The sequence below is a fragment of the Myxine glutinosa genome, chromosome 5, assembly GCF_964187855.1.
Source record: "Myxine glutinosa chromosome 5, kmMyxGlut1.1, whole genome shotgun sequence".
Lineage (NCBI taxonomy): Eukaryota > Metazoa > Chordata > Myxini > Myxiniformes > Myxinidae > Myxine > Myxine glutinosa.
The window spans coordinates 35,108,409-35,125,840 of NC_136265.1; the positions used below are offsets into that span (position 1 = coordinate 35,108,409).

Here is a 17,432-nt window from a genome sequence, read left to right on the forward strand (position 1 = left end):
ATGCAACTGAGCACACAACAGTGCACTGTGATGTTGGGAGAAGCAAAAATGCTCTTCATCAGGCTGGACTAGACCTGACTGTCATGAGATTTGTTATTTTATTCGGCAGGTCACCGTAGTGCACATCAATGCAACAGCCAAGAACTCTGCGGATGACAAGCTGCGGCAAAGCCTGCGCCGATTTGCAGAGACGCACGCAGCCCCTGCCACCGCAGTACTTCTGTCCAGTAAGTTTGGCGAATGTGCGATGATGAAGCTGCAATTTGCTTCCTTGTGACTGCCTGCATGTGAGATGGATGATGTTTGTGCAAGAGGGGACGTTGTGTGCACCTTTAGGTGATGTAAATTTTGCCTCCGAGTTGAGTGATCTGCGTCACCGGCATGGTTTTCGAGTTGTCCTTGTACACAAAGCTCAAGCTTCGGACGCCCTGCTGCAACATGCCCACACAACACTTCTGTATGAAGACCTTGCTGCAGATCTTCCGCTGTGCCCCTCACCACAGGTACAATGGTCTCTCTCACTCTGGACCGTATATTTCCTTCCTCTCCTCTCTGTACTGCTTATCATTACCGTTTCTAAAGTTTTGTCCCCCGTCATGCTTCTCCAGCCTTGCCACACGCTGCTGTACGTACATGGCCTGCCAGGTGGTCGTGATCCACGTCAGCTCGGCATACGCCTCCGCCAGCTCTCCGAAAACTGTGGAGGAAAAGTGCTGTCGGTCCGGGGCTCTCGGGCATGCCTGCGCTTTCCCTCGCCCGTCAGTGCACGCCGTGCACAAAAGCGCCTTGAGAATGAGGTCGTTTTTGGGTGCCGCATCTCTGCTGCGTTCCTGCCTTTGGATGATGATCTGGGTGGAGTGGACAACAAGGTGGGAAAGCCACCTGAGGAGACAGACAGTCCTGAGGGTCGTCGTCTGGTTGGTCATGGGCAATCAAATGCTGGGGAATTGGATGAGAAGGCACGGGCAGCGGGACGCTCAGTACCTAAAACTCGCTCGCCACGCCAAGCCCAAAGGAAAGGAGTCCATGCAGCGGACGCCTTGACACCAGCAAGCAAAGGTCGTCCTGTAGGGGTAGGGAAGGAGGATACTGTGGGAAAAAGTGATCTCCCCAATGATGGAGGAAATTTTCCCAACACCACGGTGAGTAATGCTTTGAAATCCCCATCTTGATCACTTCCTGTATTTTTGCTTTAACAGCCTTCATCTTAACCTCTTAACCTTTGGGTTTGAAAAGAATGGTGTTGATGTGGGATTGGTAGACATGAATATGGAAGGGTAGCCAATAGATGTTGAAGGAAAAGGAAATGAATGAACAGGAAAGGAAGAGAGAGAGACAGATAGACAGACAACGATGAAACACTGAAACCAATCAATATGAGAGTTTGCTTAGGAATAGTTAATTGGGGTAATAAAAATCATTGCTCAGGATAGGAGATGACACGAGGAGGCAGTGCATTGCCTGTTTTGAAGCAATGGAGGAAAGAGTGGGGAAGAACGGCCTCTGGGAGGCGATTCCATCGACGGGATCGAGAAGTGAGGAACAAAGTTGTTGAGGTATGCAGTTAGGTGTGGATTTTGGAAGTTTAACCAGGAGGAGGTTACTGGAAGAACACGTGCATCCTGGAGTTGCTAGGGAGGGACAGATGACAGAGAGAGCAATGTCGGAGAAGAAGCGGAAGAAAACAGAGACCACTGACTTTCCTGCGATGTAAAAGCAGCAGACCTTGTGCTTCAGCCTCGTCGTGGGATAATCCAATTGTTTTGAGAGCTTTTGATTCCACAGAATCCAGGAGAGACAGATGTGTTGCTGTGGTGCCAGCCCAAAGGTGAGAGCAGTATTCCATTGAGCGAAGGGCAAAGACTGTAAGTAGCTCTGTTTTTCGATGCCCAGTCCTTGACTGGCTTTGGAGGCCAAAAGTACTATCTGGTGGGCCCAGGAGATCATGACTGGTAGTTGAGGCCTCCAAGTTCAAGAGACCGTAGCTCTTCTAGTGGATGACCAATGAAATAAATAGGTGGGTTTGTTTGGCGATCCTTCTGGAGGAACAGGGTGAGACAATCAAATATTTTTGAAGGATATGTTTCACTTATCAGGTCAGTCTAACCAAATTTTTTTTTTTTTTTTTTGTATACAAGATCGAGGCTCGTGAAAGAGCTAACATTAATCACACAAAAAGACAAACCGACACACAAAACACAAAAAACAAGGGGAGCGGCAGACAAGATGGGGAGAGAGGGGGAAGGACACAAACACAACATTTGAGAGCAGGGACATCGGGAGGACTTGGGGGGGAGGTGGGAGAGGAATAAAACATATGAACACTGCAAGGACTCTGGGGTGAATTACCGGGGATAGAAAAGATCAAAGTTTTCGATGGGGGAAGATAAGAGATGGTGGTGAACAGCTGTTTTAAAGACCTGGAGGGAGGAGTGGGATTGAAGGGAGTGGGGGAGTTTGTTCCAGAGGCTGGAGAAAAGGGGAATGAAAGAGTGAAGGTGAGCAGAGAGCCTAGACTTTGGCAGTTTAACCATAAGAGGGTTGCAGGCAGATGTTGTGCGACCTGAAGGAATATTGGGGGGACAGAGCACAGAGAGAGCTGGGGGAGCAAGGCCGGAGAGGAGTCGGTAGAAGACAGAAAGACCACCAACCTGCCTGCGGTGAGTGAGTGAAAGGCCCTCGGAGTTGACTACATCAGGAGATTCCAATGATTCTGAAAGCTTTGGCCTCAACAGCGTGAAGCCGAGCTAGGTGTGAGGCAGGAGCACCAGCCCAGAGGGGGGAACAGTATTCCATTGAGCTGTGGATGAAAGCCTTGTATGTGGTGAGGAGCTCAGGTGTGCCAAGGAAGGACTTCGCACGACGGAGGATGCCCAGTCGGCGACTGGCTTTGGAGGCCAGCTTGGAAATGTGGTTTTCCCAAGAAAGATCATGGCAGATAGTGAGACCCAAAAGCTTGAGCGACAGAACTTCTTGGAGAGGATTGTTGAGAAAGTAGATGGGAGGGTTGTCCAGTCGGTCCTTTCGGAGAGACATTGTAAGAGTGTGAGATTTGTCAGGATTGAAAGACATGTTCCACTTGTTTGACCAGTCTGTGATTTTGTCCAGGTCTGCAGAGAGTGAGGAGGCTGCAGACTGCCGATCTGAGGGATGAGGAATGGAGCGGCAGATAGTGGAGTCATCAGCAAAGAGATAGAGAGGATTTTCCAGAGAGTCGGAGAGATCATTGATATAATAAATATATAACCACCTTTAGAGGCCATTTTTTCCCGCAAAGCGGGGGTTGGCCTTTTTCTGGAACAGTTGTTGTTGTTTTTTGGTCCCCTTTTTGAAGCAATGTTTTACGGCCGGATGCCCTTCCTGACGCCAACCCTTTTTGCCGCCTTTAATGACAAACAGGGAATTACCAGTGAACTGGTACTCAATTTGCCGACCTCGGAAGGATGACAGGCTGAGTCAACCCCCCTGGCGTTAATTCAGCGATCGACCGGGATTCAAACCCAGGATCCTCGGGGGGTCCGGATGACCCGACCGAAACGACCCCTGGCCAGTCGCGGTGGGGGGTCCGGTGTGGTGGTGGGTGGTCGGACGGGGGGTGCAGGCAGGGGGGGTCCGGTGTGGTGGCGGGTGGTCGGACGGGGGGTGCAGGACGGGGAGGGGGCGGCCGAGGGGCCGGGCAAGTCCTCGGGGGAGGCTGCCGAGGTTCCTCGCGGGCCTCCCGAGGTTGCAGTTCGCGGGTGCAGTGCCGAGAAGGCTCGAGCGGTGCACGCGAAAAGCGGGTGAGCCAACCGAGGGGCTGGTCAAGGCCTCGGGGGAGGCTGCCGAGGTCCCTCGCGGGGCCTCCCGAGGATGCGGGGCTGGTCAAGGCCTCGGGGGATGCAGTGGACGGGGGGCGGCCGAGGGCGGGGCAAGTCCTCGGGGGAGGCTGCCGAGGTTCCTCGCGGGCCTCCTGAGGTTGCAGTTCGCGGGTGCAGTGCCGAGAAGGCTCGAGCGGTGCACGCGAAAAGCGGGTGAGCCAACCGAGGGGCTGGTCAAGGCCTCGGGGGAGGATGCCGAGGTCCCTCGCGGGCCTCCCGAGGATGCGGGGCTGGTCAAGGCCTCGGGGGATGCAGTGGACGGGGGGCGGCCGAGGGCCGGGTAAGTCCTCGGGGGAGGCTGCCGAGGTTCCTCGCGGGCCTCCCGAGGTTGCAGTTCGCGGGTGCAGTGCCGAGAAGACTCGAGCGGTGCACGCGAAAAGCGGGCGAGCCAACCGAGGGGCTGGTCAAGGCCTCGGGGGAGGCTGCCGAGGTTCCTCGCGGGCCTCCCGAGGATGCAGGGTCGGAGAAGTAGTTGCGGTTGTAGTTGTAGTAGTAGTTGCGCGAGGGTGACGAAGCGGCTGTGCCTTCGGAGGGTCTTGGAGTAGGCTCGCCCCTCTGGTCGTAGAGGAGGAGCCGAGCGCGGTGCGCGAACCTCATAGTCATGGCCGTCGTCGTTTCCGAAACTCCGGCATTTCGAAACCGCGTTCGAAACTGCGCCCGAAGCCGTGTGGGAGAAGCCGGCATCACCAGCTTAGGTGGCTTCCCTGGCGAGGGCGTGCTTGCCATGTCCGTTCGCAGCCCCCGCATCCGTGCGGGGGCAGTCGGGGTTGCGTGTTCAAATTCGGGGTCACCAGTGAAGGAGTCCGGACTCCAGCAGAATACGGATAAAAGGATGGCAAGGCACAAACCCGTCCGAGAAGATGTTTATTCGTAAAACCAACTCGGGAACACTGTAAAGCCCGTTTATCGGGCTGCATTATAAAGCACAACCCGAAACCGAAAGCCACGCCTCTCAAGCGAGGCGTGCTTCGGTGGTCACGTGATCAACAGGTGTAGCTGATTATACCCGCATGCGCGGCGCGCTTCGGTGGTCACGTGACCAGCCACTCTGATGCCGCGTATCCCCGCCGGTGACGTCACCGGCTGGAGCAAGGAGATTCTGATGCTGGTCTTGCTTGGGGGACCCTTGGGGGACCAGAAATAGCACAGGGCCCAGAACACTACCTTGGGGAACTCCAGCCAGAACAGGAAGGGAAGATGAGAGAAATCCATTCAGGGCCACACGTTGCCTACAACCAGAGAGGAAATCCGCAAGCCATGAGTGGAGATTTCCCTGAATACCATAGGAGGTGAGTTTGGTGAGCAGAGCTGGGTGCCAGACCGTATCGAAGGCACGTGGTGTGAGAGAGAGAAAGAAAGAAAGAAAGAAAGAAAGAGAAAGAGAAAGAAAGAGAAAGAAAGAGAGACAGACAGACAGAGACAGAGAGAGAGAGAGAGAGAGAGAGAGACAGACAGACAGAGAGAGAGAGACAGAGACAGAGACGGCTGCATTCTGCCAAGCAGTGGGATGGGGTACTGCATGACACAAGCTGGAGTATTCTGCAAAAAGGAAGAAAGGGGTTTCCAGAGCATCAGAGATGTGGTGTTTAGATGAGAGACAAGACTGGGCCCAAGACACTGCCCTGGTGAATTCCAGACTCCACTGGGAGGGGAGGGAGAGGAGAGGGTTCCATTGATGGCAACACATTAACTGCATGAGTGAAGGAAGCCTACTTTGAATGCCATAGGCAAAGAGCTTGGCAAGTATGGCAGGATGCCAGACTCTGTTGAATGCCCAAGGTATTTCCAAGGAGACTGTCCTAATCTCTTAATTGAGATTGAGGGTTTCCAACCATTGCTAAGAGGGGAGCAGCAGCACGTCCAGAGTTGTGACCGGGAAGGAATCCAAACTGATGGTCAGAGATCAGGTTAGCTATTTGTGTAATGTGTGGATTCCAGAATAAATTTGATGTTAGGGTAATACCTAGTAGGTTTATTGAATCACATGGTGTAATTGTGGAGCTTTCAAAGGATATTGGAGAGTTGAGAGGAGTTTTAGAGAGACATGGGAAGAAATAGAGTTTTAGAAGCATTAAACCTAACCTTAATTTGTCTTGCCCCACTGGGAAATGACATTTGCCCCACTGGGAAACCTTGTCAAAATCCGAATTTAAAGAGGTGGCTGTGATCAAACGAGATGTATATCGAGTGAGGGAAGATGGGGCACATGGGAAAAACTTGGAGGAATGTAATGTCGAGTCATCATCATACGATTGCATTTGGTTATTTGTAGAAGAAAGAAGGTCATTGATAAAAAGAAGGAAGAGTGTTGGAGACGAGACAGAACCTTGACGGACACCACTGTTGATGGGGAAGGAGGGAGATGTTGAACCATCAACAATTATGGGGATAGAGCGGTCGGAGAGAAAGCTCAATATGAGAGTGCAGATTGAAGGAGGAAAGCAGAAAGAGGGAAGTTTGGATATCAGACCCCGATGCTAAACTCTGTCAAAGGCTTTTGAGATATCGAGGCCTACAACAAAGGACTCCCCAAAGTCTTTCAGAGAAGAGGCCCAGACATTTGTAATGTAAGAAAGGATATCACTGGTAGATCTTGCCTTGCGAAAGCCATATGGACGGTCAGATATAATAGTCCGGTAGCTAAGCTAAATATAGCAATAACAATTGTGCATTTTGTGAGGAAAGCACCAAATTTGGCACACTAGTAGACTATCATATGAAAAGATCTGGATATTGGGCCATCTCAGATTCAGAGATTTGATTTTTGTAAGATTTGCAGATTTTGCAGATTTGCAAGCTGAGATTGCAACGCCAGGGACGGCCGACTCCTTCCTGCGAGCTGCCCACGTCACCCGCACAAGAAGAGCTCATCAAATCACTGCAGCGGCACTGCACATCCTGCAACACCGTGCGTATGAACGCCACTGTATGACATATGCTGATGATGCAGAAGACCTGCCTGAGTTCGAAGACTGGTGTCACCAGAGAGGAGAAGACATTCCCAACTTTCAGTACTGGGCAACTGTGCTGGAACTAGAGATGTTGGTACTGGTCTACGTGCGTTCTCTGCGGCAGGCTTCATTCACGATGTACCTTGATGCCCTGACGGAACTGGTCCCATGGTTCCATGCCTTAGACCACACACACTATGCCAGGTGGGTCCCTGTTCACCTGAGGGACATGGTTGCACTCCCAATGAAGCACCCAGATGTAGCCAGAGAATTCAGGGCTGGCAACTTCACTGTACAGAAGACGAAGAAGGTGTTCTCTTCGATCACAATCGAATCGAAATCTTGCAAAAATCAAATCTCTGAATCTGAGATGGCCCAATATCCAGATCTTTTCATAATATGATCGTCTACTAGTATGCCAAATTTGGTGCTTTCCTCACAAAATGCACAATTGTTATGCTAAGTTGCCCCACTATAAGACTGTGAGATTCAAGATGCTTGAGGAAATTGGAATTGAGAAGACATTCAAAGACTTTGGAAATAGTAGAAGTCAGAGCAATAGGATGGTAGTTGGAAGGGTTTGAATGATCACCCTTCTTTAAAATAGGCTGTGCTAAGGCATGTTTCCAGGAAAGAGGAAAAGTTTGGGTTTTTAAACAAAAACGAAACACGAGCAAGCACGGGAACAAGTTCAGGGGCACACTCTTTCATGACACAAGGAGGCATGCCATCTTGTCCGTATGCCTTGCTTGTTGTTTCTGGAGAGAGGAGTATTTTTTGACTGCATGAAAATATATTATAGAGTGGGGTATAGGATTGTTAAGGGGTGCATCAGAGGGAGATGGAATGTCCGTCATCGATTGTGGAATTAGAGGAGAAAATAGAACCAAAAGGAGTTGCTTTATCAGTCGGAGAGACAGCGGTAGTATCTTCGGAACGGAAAAGTGAAGGAAAGATAGAAAAGTGCAAAGGTGTTTTTAGAGAATTTTCAGAGGCTTTCATTGATTGTAGCCTGATGTTGGCTTAACGGTTAAGGTGGCTGACTTAAGATCTCAGGGTCTTGAATTAGAGCCCCTGTCATGCCGTTTTTTAGCACCAGGTGGGTTGACTCAACTTGTCATCATTCTGAGGTTGGCAAAATGAGTACCAGCTTTACGGTAAGAATGAGCCATTCGGGTATCCTGCGTCTGAGTAGTGATCAGTCCAGGATTTCGACAGCAACCTCATTTTCTGCTTTGGAGCATAGAAGGAGAATGTTGCATTTTCCTTTTCTGGACTTTTATCAGAAGGTTGAGTTTCGACTGGAAAGTTTGCATTATTCGTGTCAGCCATTGTTTTCCATTTCCATTGCAATCCACATATCTCTTAGAAATGCCAAATCAATGCGCCACGCAATGTTTGATAATTGGGTGGTGTCTTCATTGCTCGACTCCATGACAACTTTAGTATGTGGTAAAGTTATTTTATTTTATATTTTTAATGAACGTTTTACTGCGAGCTTCTCATTGGCAGCCAGCTCGCTCCCAGCCACTTGTGATCGATGTGTTAGCGACCCCTACGTTAGAATAGAGTCTGCTTTGCACACAAGCATCAGCTTGCATTTTGTCTTCCTTATCATTAGTGCATCATGAAATTTTATTTTCTGTACATTGGTAGGTTTGTTTTGTTTATCCTTGTTTTGTATTACATCCTCAGTCCTTGACTAAAAGAAGCAGTGCAGTGTCAGACCTGCAGTTGAAACCAAGCGTTGCGAACCAGGAACAGCCAAGCAGCCGGCAACTTGGGTCTAACATCCTGACGCAGTCTCACGAGATCTTCCACACACTACCCCATGCAGCCAGGTGTGTAGGTTGTGAGGTGTTGCCTGTGTTTGAATAACCTAAAGTCTGTGTGAGGTCAGTACCTAACTTCTTGTGAAGTACATGTCTGTGAGGTAACTTTTGTATAATAATTAATTAGTCTGTCCGATAGGATAGCTCAAAGACAGGACAGCACACTTGCCTCAGATCTGTCTGGTCTGGGTTTGGTTCTCAACTCGATTTAGAAACTCAGCTTCACAGGTAGAGCAATGCATCACTGTGTGTGCTGTCTTTTGGATGGGCTTTAAGCTGGAGGACCTGACTTACAGCATAGATTGCTCGTGGATTTTATATAGATTCTCTTTGTCTCTCGATGAAGAGTAGGGGAGTTATCACCAGCATCCTGAAGGTCCCAAACCACAAATACCTGCCCTAAATAGCCTTGGATTGAAAAGGATCGGGACTCTACCGGCTCGATTTGCCTACAGTGCCTTCAGAAAGTATTCCCACTCCTTGACTTTTTCACATTTTGTTGTGTTACAGCCTGAATTTAAAATGGATGAAATTGAGATTTTTTTTTGGCACTGATCTACACATAATACCCCAGAATGTCAGTGGAATTTTGTTTTAGGAACTTTTACAACTTCATTAAAAATGAAAGAGAACTATCTAATTTACATAAGTATTCAGTCCCCTGAGTCAGTACTTCGTAGAAGCGCCTTTGGCACTGATTACAGCTTCGAGTATTCTCGGGTATGTCAATATCAGTTTTTGCACATTGGATTTGGGGAGTTTCTCCCATTCTTCCTTGCATATTTGCTTAATCTCTGTCAAGTTGGATCGGGAGCGTCGGTGAACAAAAATCTTCAAGTCTTTCCACAGATTCTGAATGTGATTCAAATCTGGGCTTTGGCTGGGTTACTCAAGGATTTTCATGTGCTTGTTCTGAAGCCATTCCAATGTTGCTTTGGCTGTATGTTTGGGGTCATTATCCTGTTGGAATGTAAATATTCGCCGCATTCTGAGGTCTTTTGCACTGTGAAGCAGGTTATTCTCAAGTATTTGCCTGTGTTTGGCTCCATTCATTGTTCCCTCTATAGTCAGGGCCCTTAGGGATATTTTGGTTCAAATTCTTCCAAAAGCATCAAATTTGGCGCAGATGTTGCCCATGCCATACTCTTTCGATTTTTGATGGGCGCCAAGGGCGGTATGATCCGGGGACCATACCGGTCCATCCCGCCATGTCACCTGACCTATGACGTCATAATTAGGATATGCATCCAATCACATGGCGTACTATAAGTGGTCAAAGTTCAAAATGAATCGATTGAAAAATGAAGGCAGGGATCCATTTTTAAGGTTTTCATAAAATTCAATATGGCCGCCAGGTCACATGACCTATGACGTCATAGTTATGACATGTATACAATCATGTATACATGAACCCGGATCATGATCGCGCAAAAATTAAACACAAGGATATGGCATACAGTTCATAAAACATCAAAATCCGTACCTTTGTTATTAGACTGATGAACTGCATATGCCTGAAAATTAGGAAATAGACATGTAAATATTTCCTCTAATTGTCAAAAATAAGGTCAGAGTTCGATTACCCAACCCAGAAACATAAAATGGTGAACCTCGCTTAAATCTTGACAAAAAACTCAAAAACCGACATGTTTGACTCAAAGATGACCTTTAAGATGACCTTGAGGGTTGACCTTGACCTCAAATCATCAAAATAACATCATAATTGGATTCCTCGACCTCGAAAACCCCTGAAAAGTGGTATCATACATGATCCCAACCCTTTTGGTTATTTAACTGATTGTCCGCTGATCCGGGTGGCGGCCATTTAGTATTTCGCCAATATGGGGCCCCCGGGGGGGGGGGGGGGCGTCAAAAATCGAAAGAGTGTGGCATGGGCAACATCTGGGCCAAATTTGGTGATTTTGGAAGAATTTGAACCAAACGGCCCCAAAATATCCCTAAGGGCCCTGACTACTATCCTTACAAGTCTCCCAGTCCCTGCCACTGAAAATCATCCCCATAGCATGATGTCGTGGGTTTAATAAGCACCTGGTCGAACTCGGATGGTGTACAAGAGATTTATTAATAGATGAGGATACATGCATGGAAGATGTTGGCGTGTAGGCTAGTAACATCAAAAATGTAACATCACAGCACCATTATGGTCCTCCACAGCCGGCCCCCAACATCTCAAAAAGCCACAACCTGTATTCCGCTTAATATACTTTCCCCCAGGGTAAAAAAAGACTCAAAACAACGTCCCAAGTTGACAAGGCAGAATAAGCCTCATACTGAAGGAATGTTTTGCCAAGGCCAAAGCATTGGATTTTGTCAGCAGTTTCTCAGAGTCAGACAACCAGATGCCAGATGGAAATAGGTCACAGTGTGACGCTGCTGCCACCATCAGGATAGGGAATTTAATGAAATCCTCTTCACCACTATCATGCTTCACAATAGGGATGGTGATGAGCTGTGCTCGGTTTCCACCAGATTTTGCATTCACTTTGCACTTTTCATTCAGGCCGAAGAGTTAAATCTTTTCTCATTAGACCACAGAATATTTTGCCTCAAGCTCTAAGTCTTTCACATACATTTTGCAAACTCCAGGCATGCTGTCATGTACCTTTTTCTCAGGAGTGGCTTCCGTCTGGCCACTGTCCTATAAAACCTAGATTTGTGAAGTACTGCAGAGACTGTTCTTCCGGCAGGTTTTCCCATCTCAGCCACAGAACTCTTGTTCTATGAGAGTGGTCATCGGGTTCTTGGTCACCTCCCTGACCAAGGTCCTTCTTGCCCAGTTGTTCAGATTGATCGAATGGCCAGCGCTAGGAAGAGTCTGGGTAGTTCCATATTCTTTCCATTTCCTAATGATGGAGCTCACTGTGCTCTTGGGAACTTTCAACACTCTAGAAATTGTTTTATTCCCTTCCCCAGATCTATGCCTCATTACAGTTATATCTCTGAGTTATACGGACAGTTCCCTGGACTTCATGGTAGAATTTCTGCTCTGACATGCACTGTGAACTGTGGGACCTTATATAGAAAGGTGTGTTTCTTTTTAAATCATGTCCAATCAATTGAATTGGCCACAGGTGTAGAAATATCTCAAGGATGATCAAAGGAAATTGGATGCACCTGAGCTCAATTTGGAGTGTCCTAGCAAAGGGGTTGAATACTTGTCGACTCAAGACATTTCAGCTTAAATTATTTTGCAAAATTTATAAGAAAAGAAAACATTTCCACTTTGGCATTATAGGGTATTATGTGTAGATCGGTGACAAAAAAAATCTCTATTTAATCGACTTCAAATTCTGTCTGTAACAACAAAATGTGAAAAAAAACCTAGGGGTGTGAATACTTTCTGCAGACACTGTATATAACTGCAACATGGCTCCCCTCAGACCTTAAAAGGTCATGTAAGAGGTCAAATTAGATAATTATTTGTGCAGAATGTTTCAATGTCTCCGCAGACAAGGTCACTGGAGGCATTAGGTTTTCGAGTTGTCTGTCTGTCCGTCCATGCACGATTGGTTTTTGTTACCGTGATAACCTAAGAATGGCTGAAGGGAACCAAGTCAAACTTGATAGAGGTATATATAATGATGTAGAGATAAACAGATTAGATTATGGGATTGAGAGGTCAACGGTCAGTGGTCCCTTAAGGTAAAAATTCTGTTACTGCGTTAAATTGTGAAGTAATGATTAGATTTTGACCAAACATGGTCCAAGTATATATTGTATTGCAAAGATGAACTGATTATATTTCGGCGTCAAAGGTCAGAGGTCATTTCGGGTATAAATGTCATACTTGCGAACAACCGAATTGATTTAAATCAAACTTGGTACAAGTATGTGTAATAATGTAGGCGGAGGCATATTGGTCGAAATTGCGATGCCAAAGAGTACCGTTCTACTTGTTTTTCAACTTTAGAATTGCACTTTCCTTGTGTTGAGCACAAAGCATTTCAGACTTGACTGTTTGCAATTTGCAATTCCCATCTGGGCACGTAATCCTGATGCTCGCACCCCAGGTTCAAACCCCATATGTTGTGTTGATTTGTTCATCCTTTACTCATACTAATTTGTGTCAAAGAACATAGTCTCTAATTGTCCTTTGTTTGTTTGTGTTTGTGCAGTTTGCAATGGCCATGGGGTATAGTTTGCAGCTCTTCCTTAGTTGTTGGCTGAGGTTGTCCAATGTCCACCTTACCACCAATCAAATTGTACACTATTGCTGGTGGACAAAGATCATGATCGTTATCCTTTTATGAATTAATTTTTTGGAAATGTCACTTTTATTCAAAGAAGCATTTCTCTGCCTCAAGCACTTCTCTGACACCATTCATATGTATGTATGTATGTATGTATGTATGTATCTATGTATGTGTGTGTGTGTGTGTGTGCATGTAAAGGTATGTATGTATATATATATATATTGTTATGTCGGGAGGGTAGCGCAATATCTTGAGCCAGATAGATCTGTGTAGGTAAATATCCGACTGTCGTGATAGAGAATCTACCTGTAATACGTTCTGTGTGTTAGGCGATTTGTCGGGTAAGAGTATACCTGTGACCATTCCAGGATGTTCGTGTGTTAGATAGTATAGGGATTAAGAATAACGCCCCTGTGTGTCACACCTGGTCATCAAACCTTTGTCCCTTATGGCAATGCACACCTGTAGACACTTAGTTAGGCCCTTTAGTGCATGCATTAATGAAATTTCCTTCCCTGACAAGACTTTGGAAGAAAACAAGCAAGAGGCCAGTCCAGGGCACCGCCGCATGGACCGCAGCCAGCTACACCTCCGCTAGGCTTGAGTAACACGCGCTATGGCCACGCTACAGGCCTGTGATTCAGTGGAGGGCACTGATTGGGTGGCGCGCCAAGGCTGACGTCACCGTGGCAAGGTTATATAGGGGCGCGCCGAACGACATAGGGGGCTTGCTTCTTGCACGTTCGAGAGTTGCACATCCGGCTCTGACCCTGGCACGTCCCTCTCTCGCTTGCACATCCCTTTGTCTCTCTGGCACGTCCAACTCTTGAGAGAGCTCGCTTGGGCTTGGCTGGTGGCGTGCAGTCACACTTGCGTTCTCTCCTCCTGCAATTTCTTTGTTCTGAGTTTGTGCCTTGTGTTGGAGATCGACCGCGTGTGGAGCTCGCCAACCTGCATTGGATGCGTGGTGCTTGGAGCGAGGCCTGGTGGTGCTCGGAGGCCGACGGACGCAAGACTACAGACGAGTTAAGACGCACCACACTCACAAATATACGACGTGTTCTTTTCGTTAATTCATCCCTTGTTCGTTTCTGAAGTCTGGTGTGTGGGATCCCAATTTAGGCCCATTATTTGATTACCGTCGCGTTCCTTGTTATCTGGTGCCGTGAATAAATCTTTGTTTTTGAACATTCTAAATCTTGTGTTCGAGTTCGTTAATTTCCCTGCAGGATCGGAGCTGCCGTTTGAGTTCGTTCGCCATCCCCAGGTATGTGCTTTTACCGCAGCTTCCTCTTCTCTTGTTCTTCCCGCGCGACATAAGCAAAATCCGTGTTGGTCGTTGCCTCAATTAAATCCGTTCTGGTCCATCCGCGAGCCCTGGTATTAACCAAAGGGTCCGCGTGACAATATGTATGTAAAGGTATGTATGTATATCTATATATATATGCATGTAAAGGTATGTACAGTCACGTGAAAAAGTAAGTACACCCCATGTAAAGTTTTGACTTTTTCAACATATTTCAACATACAGCTATTTGATCTTCATTTCAACAATATTGATAGATAAAGGTGATATAATATAACAAATATCATGAAACATTTACATTTTGTAGTCCATTGTATAATTTATATAAACATAAATGCAAATTTCGCATGTGGAAAAAGTAAGTACACCCCGACATTTATCACTACTTCAAATACCTAAAATTAGAATCAGGTGCACCAGCTCAGGTGCAAATGATAAGAACATCGTCAGAGAGGATCTTGGAGGAACCTGTCTTATTTAAACCTCAGACATTTAGTTTGGTTTGCTCTTTGTTGTTGAAGTGTGCGGCGTCACCTTGCCTAGATCAAAAGAGCTCTTTGAGGCCTTCAGAAAGAAGGTTATAGATGCCTACGAGTCTGGGAAGGGATTTAAAAAGATCTCCAAACAATTTGAAATCAATCATTCGACTGGCCGGAAGATCATCTACAAGTGGAGAAGATTCCAAACAACTGCCAACTTGTTCAGACCAGGCCGCCCCAGCAAGTTCAACCCGAGAGCAGACCGCAAGATGCTGAAAGAAGTCTCTAAGAACCCCAGAATGTCATCACAGGACCTACAGGTAGCTCTTGCCACTGTTGATGTCAAAGTGCACGAGTCTACCATTAGAAAGAGGCAGCACAAATTTGATCTACATGGGAGGTGTGCCAGGAGGAAACCTTTGCTGTCCAGAAAGAACATCAGGGCAACACTAAAGTTTGCCAATGAACACCTCGGCAAAGACCAGCACTTCTGGAACAATGTGCTCTGGACAGATGAGTCAAAGGTAGAGCTATTTGGCCACAGTACCAGAAGACATGTTTGGCAAAAACCAAAGACAGCATTTGACCACATGAACCTGATACCAACTGTAAAGCATAGTGGTGGAAATATTATGGTTTGGGGCAGCTTTGCTGCATCAGGGCCTGGGCAGCTCACCATCATGGAATCTACTATGAATTCTTCATTGTACCAGAGGGCGCTTGAGGATAATATGAGGCCATCTGTCGAAAAGTTGAAGCTCAACCGAAGCTGGACCTTGCAACATGACAATGACCCTAAACATACCAGTAAATCCACCAAGGAATGGCTGAAAAGAAAGAAATGGAGGGTTCTGGAATGGCCAAGTCAAAGCCTGGATCTAAATCCCATCGAGATGTTGTGGGGGGATTTGAAACGAGCTGTGCATGCAAGAAACCCCTCAAACATCGTACAGCTGAAAGAATTCTGCATGGAGGAGTGGGCAAAAATTTATCCCAGTCGATGTCAGAGATTGGTAGACAGTTATAAGAAACGCCTACTTGAGGTTGTTTCTGCCAAAGGGGGCTATACCACCTATTTGAGCCAAGGGTGTACTTACTTTTTCCACATGTGAAATTTGCATATATGTTTATTCAAATTATACAAAGGACTACAAAATGTAAATGTTTCATGATATTTGTTATATTATATCACCTTTATCTATCAATATTGTTGAAATGAAGATCAAATAGATGTATGTTGAAAGATGTTGAAAAAGTCAAAACTTTACATGGGGTGTACTTACTTTTTCACGTGACTGTATGTTTGTATTATATATATTGTTATGGATCTCGGGGGTCAGCGCTCCCCTTATCAAGGGGGGATTAATCCCCTTGTTCTTTAAGCTAGCCGTCCCGAGTCCTGGAGCTATGACGTCACTTCCGGTCAACGCTGAATAGGGTGGTAGGCCAAATTGTTCCTATTACCTAGTTACCAGCGCCTTCCGGGAAGCGAGGAAATGAGCCCCGCCCGAGCCGCGGTGTTAGTGGACACGCCGAGCGAAGCGAGCCGCGACTCAGGCCGTTAACAATGACTAACCAGATTCTGAGCGGTTCCGAATCGTGTCACAGGTACTCAATTGAAAGAAAGGACGGATGCGATCGGATTAGGGAAAGCCAAGAAAGAACAAGGTAATTTATTTACAAACCAAAAAGAAGAGGAAAGGAAAGAATGTACAGGAAGAAAGAGGAAGCAGGACACAGGGCAGGCTTAACTACACAGTCTTAACTTACGACCCCAGAAAAACATACGCACTCACACGGGGATTGTAGCTGGTAGGGTGGAAGGTCCAAGTGGATGGTCCAGGCGATCGGGTCCAGGCTCCGGTCCCGCGGGCGAAAACCCGGCAGGCAGCTTCGCGCGTATCGTTCAACCGCGAGCGGACCTTATGTATAGCGGGGGGACTGGGATGCTCCGTACGTAATAATTATATGGCTGTGCCAAACGCACCCTCTCCAAGGTTCTCTTACAGCGCGTTTGCAATGAGCGCCGCCGTATGGTTCTTTCGCCACTGCCGTGTGCATGCGAGTCCTGTTCAAGAGCGCCGCCGTATATCTTCTCTCGCCAGAGACGTCTCCGCGCAGTTCTTTCAAAAGGAGCCCATCGAAAGAAGTCCGTTTGCCAGCGTGCGCAGTCCTCATGTCCGTTGCGCAATAAGTCCCCGAAAGAAGTCCGTGAAAGGGCTTTGCGCGCGCGCTTTTATAACGCGAGCCAAGATTACTACGCGCTCCTCCAAAACCACGCCCGCCACCGAGCTCACCTCAGCCCTGGTTGGTTGGTGGGGGCTTACCGGCCACCCCTGATGGTGAGTTGACGTGGCCACACCTTTTCCTTGGTGTCCCGCCCCCTTCTTCCTCGAGTCGACCGCATGGTCAATGGCGGCGCCTGAGCGAACGCTAACCGAGGCGCGTAACAGAATTGGGAGAGAGGTCGCAAAATGAACAAAAGGGCCTACTCCTTATTTGATTGATGCAACACAGATTCAACTATTGGAAACACGGCCTTATCTAAAACACATAATAATGAAATAACTGAGTTCATATGGTGGCCTATGTTGCTGTGGCCTAACTAAGGGTGCTACCTTTAACCTTTAATGTCATATTTACAAGTGAGGGTTTGAAAACCGCAACAATATATATATATGTATATGTGTATATATATATGTATATACAACAACAACAACAGGCATTTTAAGGCTATTTTCCCTGCAAGAGCGGGGGTTGGCCTTGCGGGTCCCCATGACAATCTTCTCCAAT

At 47.1% G+C, this 17,432-nt stretch overlaps 1 protein-coding gene across 2 annotated transcripts in view; it reads left to right on the top strand.

Moving 5' to 3' along the window:
* MARF1 (meiosis regulator and mRNA stability factor 1) overlaps nucleotides 1–17,432 on the top strand; it is a 109,958-nt gene that overhangs the window by 12,877 nt on the left and 79,649 nt on the right. For both annotated transcript variants that reach the window (XM_068117391.2, XM_068117390.2), the window contains exons 6-9: nucleotides 110–227; nucleotides 337–503; nucleotides 609–1,142; nucleotides 8,504–8,649. In XM_068117391.2, coding sequence (XP_067973492.2) covers nucleotides 110–227; nucleotides 337–503; nucleotides 609–1,142; nucleotides 8,504–8,649 — 965 coding nt within the window. The remainder of the gene's footprint in view (nucleotides 1–109; nucleotides 228–336; nucleotides 504–608; nucleotides 1,143–8,503; nucleotides 8,650–17,432) is intronic.